This window comes from Thunnus maccoyii, chromosome 9 (genome assembly GCF_910596095.1).
Source record: "Thunnus maccoyii chromosome 9, fThuMac1.1, whole genome shotgun sequence".
NCBI lineage: Eukaryota > Metazoa > Chordata > Actinopteri > Scombriformes > Scombridae > Thunnus > Thunnus maccoyii.
This window is the reverse complement of record NC_056541.1, coordinates 3,486,058-3,496,471: the sequence shown is the minus strand read 5'-3', so window position 1 is coordinate 3,496,471 and position 10,414 is coordinate 3,486,058. Positions and strand designations below refer to the sequence as shown.

The 10,414-nt window shown below is 37.8% G+C and overlaps 1 protein-coding gene across 1 annotated transcript; it reads right to left on the bottom strand.

Annotated features, from left to right (window-relative positions):
* Nucleotides 1-5,240: 5,240 nt before the first annotated feature.
* Nucleotides 5,241-8,825, bottom strand: LOC121903785 (GTPase IMAP family member 8-like). Its single transcript, XM_042421173.1, has 3 exons — nucleotides 8,773-8,825; nucleotides 6,937-8,154; nucleotides 5,241-6,805 (listed from the first exon to the last, which is right to left on the bottom strand). Exons 1-3 carry the CDS (start codon nucleotides 8,786-8,788, stop codon nucleotides 5,241-5,243), a joined length of 2,799 nt encoding a protein of 932 aa, XP_042277107.1. The 5' UTR covers nucleotides 8,789-8,825.
* Between the last annotated feature and the right edge of the window lie 1,589 nt (nucleotides 8,826-10,414).

Below are 10,414 nucleotides of genomic sequence, written 5' to 3'. Positions count from 1 at the left end.
CAGAACAGTGTCCAGCGGGTTCATCACCACTGACTGATTATACAGCAGGTGGACAAAATCACAGGAACACAAGCCACAAGGCGACAGCAGCTACAAGCTTTGTGAAGCTCATAATGTTATTAATGTGTGACGCTGCCAGAGTTGCTGATTCAGCTCAGGGGTCATTTTGGAGGCTGCAGTTTGTAGTTTTGTTCTGTGTCTTTCAGTCAGTGTTGGTGAGGACCTGCAGGGGTCTTTGCTGATAGTTTTCCTGTGTTTGGACCAACATGTGTCCTCATGATGGATGAGACTTTCCCTTCAGTGTCTCAGACTGATGCAGCAGCAGTTCAGACAGCAGATATCTGACCTTGTGTTGCTTTCTAAACACTTGCAAAAACAATAATAAAAAAGGATGACATGGGAGTGAAATGGTTGATTTATTTCTCATCCAAGTCTCTGCAACATTTGTGCTTCTGATCACTTTTGGTTTTAAATTCATAATTTTAGATAAAGACTAAGAGTCATGCAGCTCTGTGAGGTTGTACTTAGACACAGCAGTGCTTTGAGCTAAATGCTAACATGCTAATGTTAAGCAGGTATCATGTTTACAATGTTCACCATCTTAGTGGAAAATCCTCCTTCCTGTCCAGTCCTAGGTGGGCGGGACTTAACCTCAACCAAACAGGTCAAACCTGAACTGATAAGAGTCCTGCTCAGTCTCTTCCTCTGTCAGCTGCAGTTTGCTGTCTGTATGTGATAGTATATATTTTCTCCAGTTGACTGTTCACTGGTGCATTATTTGTCCATAAAATTATCTGTGACAGTCAACAAGTAAAGTGTAAATCCTTTAAAAGGACAATAAATAGTTGAACTGCTCTCCTATCTGGTCCTCATACTTTAAGTGGTGTGTCAATGCAGCAGCTCTCTAACTAAACCCAGCTACCACAAAGTCACCTTTCTTAGTCTCAGTCTTAGTTTAGCATATTTGCAAGCTAACGTTTGCTAATCAGCCCAAAAGTACAGTTGAGGATGATGAGAGTGACATCAGTCTGCAGGTATTTATTCATAAACCAAAGTATTGACCTGATGATGGAGCTTAATGAAAAGTCAGAGGATCATCAAACTTATTACAGATTTCATGACAATCCAATAGTTGTTCACTTCACGGTTGCGCTAAAAGAAAAGTCAGTATGATTCATTCTCTGGGGAACATGAATGTTGGTAAAACATTTCATCACAATCCATCTACAGATGGAGCCATGCAGCTGGCTTGGATAAAAACTTAGTTCAGTTCAGTGTTCAATAAATCAGGCCTGTGCATGTTTTAAGACACTATCCTGAAGCAGCACATAGTTTGTTAAGTTAATTTCCTTTTAGAAACATCAACCTGTGTGCTCTGTTCTGTATTTACAGTTTATCTGTTAATAATCTGAGCTGACCTGTTTGACCTCTGACGCTTTGCTACTGAGGAACGAACTGAGTTATGAAACAAGTCATTCAGGTTGGTTCAGTTTTTGTGGAATTTAAAGAAACAAGGAAACACATTTCCAGATTTGTACAGCACAGAAAAAACAGCTTATAAAGATACTTCACTCAAGAAAATATTAAAAGTAAAACATAGGGAAAAAAATCCAGATGAATGAAGAACAAATACCAGTCAGTTACATGAAGCCTCAAACTGCTATTAAGATGCATCTGAATAAGTTTTGTTAACATTAAAAGACTTAACTAGATAAATAAATAAAGATCAGATTGACAGTATGAAAGGTCCACATGAAAAAACACAAAACTGTAAAACATACAAAATGATTTATTAGAGACAAAGCAGACAAAGAAGATGTCAATCTCTGGTTTTAATCAGTGAGCAGATCTTCAGTCCTGTGCTGCATTTTAAGTTGTGGTTCTTTTTCTACATCACTGGAGTTGTTTTATAAAACTAAATAGACACAACAATCCAACACAGTCACACACTTTATTTGACTTTTTGACTCAAACAGAAGTTTAAAACTACAGAGAATATAATAAAATGATAGACTGAACAAAAACATTTGAAAAAACTATAAAATAGATGTATTTACATGTTTCTTTTCATTCTTATCATGTCTACATTTGTGTTTGTCTTGGTTTTGGGTGATGTATTACGTGTTACATGTTGACTACACAGTGTCCATCTAATATTCAGATATGTACAAACATCTGACACATGAAGCGATTTCATTGGTCAGTCTGTCTAGTAGACAATGCAAACATTTTTTATAGTGGACCAATCTCCACCTTCATCCTTGTTCCTGTGCTGGATGCTGATTGGCTGTATGTATATGTACATTTTTTTCGCAGATTATAAAAGCATTAACAAACATTACAATGGCAACAATTGTTAGCAAACTCACCAAAGAATCAATTCAGTTCAGTTCAGATCTTTTTTGAAATTTGATGCTACAAAATTAAAAACACACTAAACAACAATACTTGTAGTGGCCATTTGTCAAAAATCAAAATCAAACTTAGAATCAAACAGCCACTGATGCAGGCAGAAGAAGTCCATTGTCCCTGTAAAGTTTTTGTGTTTCTAATGTTTTATTTCTCAAAAACAAGCAAGTAAACAAAAGAACAAAGAAATCCTGGTTCCTGCTGCCTCTCTTGCTCTGGTAAAAAAAGCTCATAGGCCCACCCAGGTGCATGCTGGTCCTAAACCTGCCTGCCTGCCTGTATAACCTCAGCTGCCCAAAGTGTTACCTAGTTCACAAAACAAAATACTAGTTACCCAAAAACTAAATATGCTAAACAAGCAAATTATTAAACAAAACAAAAGAAACTTTCAAAAAGAAAATACTATCAAAATCAAATCTAAATAAAACAAACATGTAGAATAATCAAACAATCAGACGATCCCAATCACCATCAACAAAACAACAACCAAACAAAACAAACCAACAAACAGCTCCTACAATAGTGAAGTGTCAGACAGCTGACAACATTATTATTTACTGCTTCAGTTATATATATGTGTTAAAATAAAATAAAAAAATCAAAGAATGTAAAATAAAAATATTTATATCTGTTTTAAAATATCAAACAGAACTGAACCAAACACATTAGTGACATTCAGTTTATAACATTAATGTTTCTACACAACTATTTTCATATGATATTGATTTAACTTACATATTGCAGTAATATTAGTGAATTGGGTGTTAAAGGTAAAGAGGTGACATTACATTATTACATTACATTATGTTATTTCAGGTGTCCTGTCAGTGTTTTATTTACATCCTGTAATATGTATACATCATGTTCTCACGTCTTGATGAGCACAAACATCATTTTGAATAAACAAGTAAATCTTCCAATCCTTCCTTTACTGACTCTCTCTTTTACTTTTATGTTTTGTAACTAAGATGTTTGCACTCAACATGTTTGTTCTCGTCTCTTTAGCTGTGACTTGTTATTGGTTCTGGTTATAATATTGGAAGCAGCAACTTAAAATGTCTCACTGGATGATCTGACTGTTAAACACATTTGTGATCACGACATGAAGCACTTGTTCTTGTATTTCTTTTTTAAGTTATTCATCTGTTCTTAATGTTTTTTCTGCAGATCCTTCAATTCTTCTTTTAGACTTTCTTTTTTGTGACTAGAGAGGTTGTGCAAAAGAGTAAACTCATTTTTGTGTTCCAGGATCTTCTCCACTGCCTTCTGTATTGCTGCCTCGGCCTCTTGGAACATCTCAGTGGTGTAGCAGCTGCCTCCATTTTCCTTCATCATGGTGTCAACCTTAGTCAGCAACTTGCTGACTTGTTTATGGTTTTTCTGATCTTTGTTATTGAATACATGGTATCTTCCTCCACAGTCAGCAGTCAGATGTTTGACGATCTATCTTCCAGTTCATCTCTTCTTATGAATAAGACGATGATGAAGTCCTCTGACTTCTTGCCAAAATATCTCTTGATCAACTCCATAGTCTTTTATCTCTTGTGTAAATCGACCGATCTGCAGCAACAGTAAGATCACATGAGGTCCAAGAGCCAACATGCTGATGCATTTCAGAAGCTGCTGTTGAACTTCATCAATGGACAGAGTCGGGTCGACCACAACAACATGCCACCCATCAATCTCTCCTGTTGCTTTCTGGCAAAACTTAGTCACTGATCTCTGACTAACTCTGGACTCAAAATGCTTCCCCGAAATGGTGTTCCCAGTTGCACTCTTCCCGTTGCCAGTCTTCCCAATCAGCACCATCCTGAGACTCTCTCTGCTCTGATTTTCATCATCACTTCTCTGCAGTTCAGCTTTAAGTCTTGTAACCTTCTCCATTGTGAAGCATCTGGATCCTTCAGCTCTCATCTCCTCCACAATATCCAACATTGAGGTTGATGGATCAATAAGACATCAAACTTTAACACAAGAGATCACTGTTCACTTCCTGTTTCCAACCAAGAGTCAACACTGTTTTTTTAAACCATGACCACAATCGTCCCCGAACAATAACCCCGTGGTTATTATTATAACCATGATGATGAAGGTGTCCTAACATTAACAAAGTACCTATTTAATCCAAACCATGATCTTTTCCTAAACGTAATCAAAGCTTAACCATAGCTCTGTCACATCATAGTTATTTTCCAGCAGTGATGTGAAACAGTTTTGGAAGGCACAGACCAGATGATGAGGTCCTGCTGATTGGGGCATCAGATCAGAAAACATGTCTACGTGTTGTTCTGGAGTTCCAGGACTCACAACGTATTTTGTTGTTTAATTATGAGGACCTGTTGGCATCAATTCACGTCTGACAATTTCTAAAAACACTTCTGAGATCATTTATGTTGTTGTAATGTAAAAGTCATTTTCAAACATGTAAATATTGGTGTAATATTTATGAATTGGGTAGTGTAGGGAAACAAGGTGACATTCTATTTAATATTTACATTATTAAACTGCTCAAAGATAATGTCAGGCAAACCTTTAAAGCCAGTTCAGTTTCTCTTGAACATGCTTGCTCTTGTCACTACAGCTGTTTCAGTCAGTCCTCGTATGAATATTATTTCAGCTGTTCCTTTATGATTGGTCAAGGCTATTATTGGAAGTTGCATTTTAACGTGACACACAGTGAACTGTCTGGAGTAAGCCATTATGATCAATTGCATTTGGATCAATGTGGCCAATCAAATATTAGTAACCTGAGTCAGCAGGCAGAAGTCTATACAGCTCAATTTTCCTTGAATATTCTGTGCTCCTTTCATTAAATAGATAATGTAGCATCATCATGAAATGATGCACTTGTTGTTGTATTTCCTTTTCAAGTAGTTAATCTGTTCTTCATGCTTTTTCTGCAGTTCCTTCAATTCTACTTTTAGACTTTCTTCTTTGTGGCTGGAAAGGTTGTGCAAAAGAGTATACTCAGTTTTTTGTTCCTCTTTTTCTTGCATTAACGTCTCATATCTTTGCCTCATATCCTTCAGCTCCTCATCATACTTTTCTATCAGAGCTTCGAAGTCCTTGGTGTATTTCTCTCTAAATTCATTAAGTTCTTCAGCTTGTTTTCTGGCCTCCTCTTCATATTTCTTCTTCATATCCTCCATTTTCGTCTTATACTTTTCCTTTAATTCTTGTTTCTCTTTCTCCTCCTGTTCTCTTCTGAATCGATCCTGTTCTTTTCTTTTGTTTTCATATTTTTCTCTTTCCCTCTCATATTCTTCTTGGAGCCGTACAAGTATTGTTTGTTCCTCCCGTCGTCTTTGTTCTTCTTCTCGATAGTATTTGTCCCAAAACTCCTTTCGTTCCATTTCCCAAGTCAGTTGTTTTTTTCTCATCTCTTTTCTAATCTGCTTCAACTTTCTGTCAGTGTTTTCCTTTGACTCTGAGTCTGATTTAATTTTTTCCTCCAGAGTTTCAAGTTTTTGTTCCCACTCTTGACGCTCAATTTCTTCTTGACTTTTCCTTTTTCGCATTTCCTCCTCTCTTTTTTCCTGATCTTTCTCTCTCTGTTCACACTCCTTCTTAATGTTTTCCTCCATTTCCTTTAGCTGTTTTGTTCTCAGTTCTCTCTCCTGTTCAATTTCTGCTCTCTGTTCTTCTATTCGTCTTTTCATTTCCTCCATTTCTTCCTCATGTTTTCTTTCAAGTTCCTCCCTCTCTCTCTTCATCTCTTCTTCCTTCTCCTTCAGGATCTTCTCCACTTCCTTCTTTATTGCTGCCTCGGCCTCTTGCAGCATCTCATTGGTGTAGCAGCTGCCGCCATTTTTCTTCACCATGGAGTCAATTTTGTTTATCAGCTCACTGACTTGTGTGCAGTTTTGTTTATCAAAGTTATTAAACACATGGTATCTTCCTCCACAGTCAGCAATCAGTTTCTTAAAGGAATCATCACATTCCTCTTTAATGTAATCTTCAATGGACATCTCCTCATGCTCCAGTGAATCTCCTCTTGTGAAAAGAATGATGGTGAACTTTTCAGAATTCTTCCCAAAGACTTTCTTTATGAGTTTTAATGTCTCCTTCTCTTCTGGTGTTAATCTGCCAATCTGTAACACCAACAGGAAGACATGTGGTCCTGGAGCCAGAAGACTTATGCATTTCACCATCTCCTCATTAACTTCTTCATGGGACAAAGTGGAGTCAAACAGACCAGGAGTGTCGACCACAACGACAGGACGACCGTCTACTTCACTCTTTGCTTTCTGACAACATTTGGTGACTGATGTTTGACTTGATTTGGCTTTAAACTCTTTTCTTCCCAGAATGGTGTTTCCTGAAGAGCTCTTTCCATTACCAGTCTTCCCCAGCAGCACAATCCTGAGACTCTCTGAGCTCTGATTCTCATCATCACCTGCAACATCAAAACAACTGGAGTTAATTTAAATGTTCACATTTGATACAGTTCAGTGCTGTAGACTCAAGGCTTTAATGCAGGACATTATTTAAGACACAGAAAAAAATGCTTTAATTCAAATTACTTACAAGTGATCTTGTTCTTCTTTTCTAGCATCTCAAGTTTAGCTTGTTGCATATTGATGTGTTTCTCTTTTTGTATGACTTTTTCCATTTGGACACGTGCAAAGATATGTGTTGTATAACAACGTGGTTTATTTTTAGATTGTTTAATTTTTTCCACAGTATCCAACATTTCAGACACCCGCTGCTTGTTCTTGATGTTGAGAACAACATGTCTTCCTCCACAGCTCTGAATGAGCTCCTGGATGTCTCTGTTTTCTTTTACAAAGTCAACAACAGCTGGAGCTGTAGGATCTGACTCCACAGTGAACAGAATCATGGTTAAGTCATTGACTGGAGAGCTGAATGTGTTCTGGATGGTCTTTAACTCTCCCTTGTCTTCATCAGTGAGGGGATCCACAGGTAGGACCAGGATGAAGGCATGGATGCCCTCAGGATCACAGAGGGAGATACACCTGAATGATTCCTCCATCACTGCCTCCTGAGGTTTTCCATACAAGGCAGGCAGCTCCACCAGGGAAACCCAACGTCCACACACCTCTCCCTGATGTTTAACACACTCTGATGAGTTGGAGACTGAATGAAGCTCTGTCTGACCTAAAATGGCCTTGACTGCTGAAGTCTTCCCCGCTCCTCTCCTCCCACACAGAACCAGGTTTAAAACTGGTTTGATGAGTTCAGACTTTGGTCTCATGGTCTCTTCAGTGAAGGTGAGAAAGGTTCCTTTGTTTTTATCCACAATGTTCTGAATCGTCTCCATTAGCAGGTTGTGGTCATCTTCAAACATATTGTAGTGTCTTCCTCCACAGTCTTTAAGGAGCTGATTCACAGTGAAACTTGTTTCATTCTCCTTGTGTTTCATGATGACCATGGAGTGTTGAAAAGCATCTTGACCAAACAAACTCAGGATGAACTTCAGTGTTCTTCTGTTCTTCTCAGTGAAATCAGAGGGCTCCACTAACAGCAGCAGAACATTTGGTCCTGGAGGACAAAGAGTCACACAATTCTTCATCTCTTCTCTCAGTGTCTCCACAGACAGACTGAAGATATCTGGAGTTTTCACTACTGTGAATGATTTTCCATTCCACTCTCCAGATACTGACTCACATTGGTTGGTCAGAGAAAATCTCTGAAAATCTAAAACTTTTTTCTTCATGATAAAGTTACAAAGTTTTGTCTTTTTCTTTTTTCTTTTTCCTAACAGCACAATCCTGAGTCCACATCCTGTAAAACAAACAAACAAACAAACAAACAAAAAAACATAAAAAGGTGATTAATGTTTGATATTCAAAACATAAACTTTTAGTAGAGTATTCCTTATTCCGTAATTAGCTTTAGCTGCTAACATTTCCTAACCTTAATCATCTTAATCATAGAGGTGGCAGCTCAGAAAACAACCATATAAGTAGTGATGGGCAGTTTCAAATGACCTATTTTGTCTTTAACCGGTGATATTGTTGAGAGACAAATACCATCAATAGCTGCAGTAGTTATCTCAGTCTTTTGTCTTAGAGGTCTCTCATGTCAAGTCAAGTCACTCGTCATTTGTTTTGTATAGCCAAATATCACAAATCACAAATTTGCCTCAGAGAGCTTTACAATCCATACAACACAACATGCTCTGTCCTGAGACACTCTATTTGAATAAGGAAAAACTCTCCAAAAAAACCTTTAACTGGGAAAAAATGGAAGAAACCTCAAAAGGAGCAAAAGAGGACAGCTCCCTCCTCCAGGACACAGATGTGCAATAGATGTGTGTACAGAATAGATCAAGAAAGACAAATTGCAGTAATACAGCATGGAAAACAGACAAATCATCATCAAAATATTTTCTGGACTTACCAACAGATTGGTTCATGACTGGATGATCACAGCTCAGATGCTCTCCATTGTTCTTCTCTACAATTTGGTTCAACTTTGTTAACAACTCTGGAATTTCAAGGTATTTCTGCAGTGACTGGTATCTACATCTTCTGATCATGTTCCATAAGGATGCATGGGCTATGGCACCAGAGCTCTCCTCTCTCGTTGGTGATATCAGTATCAGTGAATGATCAAATGATCGATCACTGAAGAGTTGAAGAACTCTGCAGAGTCTCAGTTTATGTTTCTCAGTGAAGTCTTCAGGCTGAAGAACCAGCAGGAACACATGAGGTCCAGGATCAGAGAGACTCACACAGTTTTCTACATGTTTGGACAGTTTGTCTTCAGAGATGTTTGGAAGCAGCAGATCTGGGGTGTTGATGAGAACTATTTCTTCCTCCTTCAACTGTCCTCTGACTCTCTGACAGCAGTCTGGTTCTTCCTCAGTGTTGAACTCAGTCTTTCCCAGTATGATGTTCCCCACTGAACTCCTCTCGGACCAGCTGTTCCCCAGCAGAACAACCCTCAGCTCAGAAACTGAAAACAAAACAAGTGAAAACACTGCAAAGGTGAACAAAGAAACTTTCAAAGGTTAAATTAATACAAGGAGCAACAAAGCCATTTCAGAGTTGCAAATTTAGTTTTAATTTTGTACATTTTAAAATTGTTTTTTCATAGATTAAACGTTAGGGATTCATTAATCGGTTCTTATAGTTTGTGCATCCCCTATGTGCAATTAAACAGTGCTTTGTCTTATAAGAAAAGTACCATTAAATTAATTTGTGTTTATTTTTATGCCATACAATGGGACATACAGTGAACATATCCCAAATAAGTTGGGCCAGAACCTATTTTCAAGCATTTGCCTTGACATTTTTAAAGTGATACTGTATTGATGTCTCACTAATTTAGACTGAATATAATTCTTGATTTTCAGAAAATAAACTCTTACAATTGTTATTTATGAAATATGCCAGGACTAAAGCGATAATCCATTGCAAATCAAATCCTTTGATTATCAAAACTCACCCCTGCAGGTTTAAAAGTGTAATGGTGGGCTAGAGGTTTATAACATGTAGCATATAACCCATTTTTTGCATGTCACCCCCTCTTTCTCTTCCATTTCCAATAGAGGCAAAAAATTACAAAAAAGGTGTCTTCAAAAAGTTTGCAGTTGCTTCTTCACAGACCCCTGTGGCTATATCAAGAGAGTCTGTGGTGAGAGTGGACTTGTGTGATCATGTGATGTGCATGACCATATCACCTCCCATTCATGCACTTGTTGAGTGGCTGCAGCCAATTAGCGTGGGTTAGTCCTGCAGTGAGAAAGCAGCAGGTGACGAGAGAAAGAGACTAACGCAGTAAAAAGTTGTAGAGGACTGTGTTACCAGTTGACTGAGTGATTTCTTTGCTTTGGATATGTATGCGTGTATGAAGACAAAGTAAGTGCATATTGTATCTGTCCTTCCTGTTCACATATAGGATTTTGACCATATGTTTAAGTTAATGAGGCAGTTTGTTAAGTTGTCTGAAATTAATGTATCGTTTACTTGAATGTTTCTATATTTTCACAGTTCATGCACATTGTAACAGAAGCCTTAACTTAAGTGTTACAGTGTTA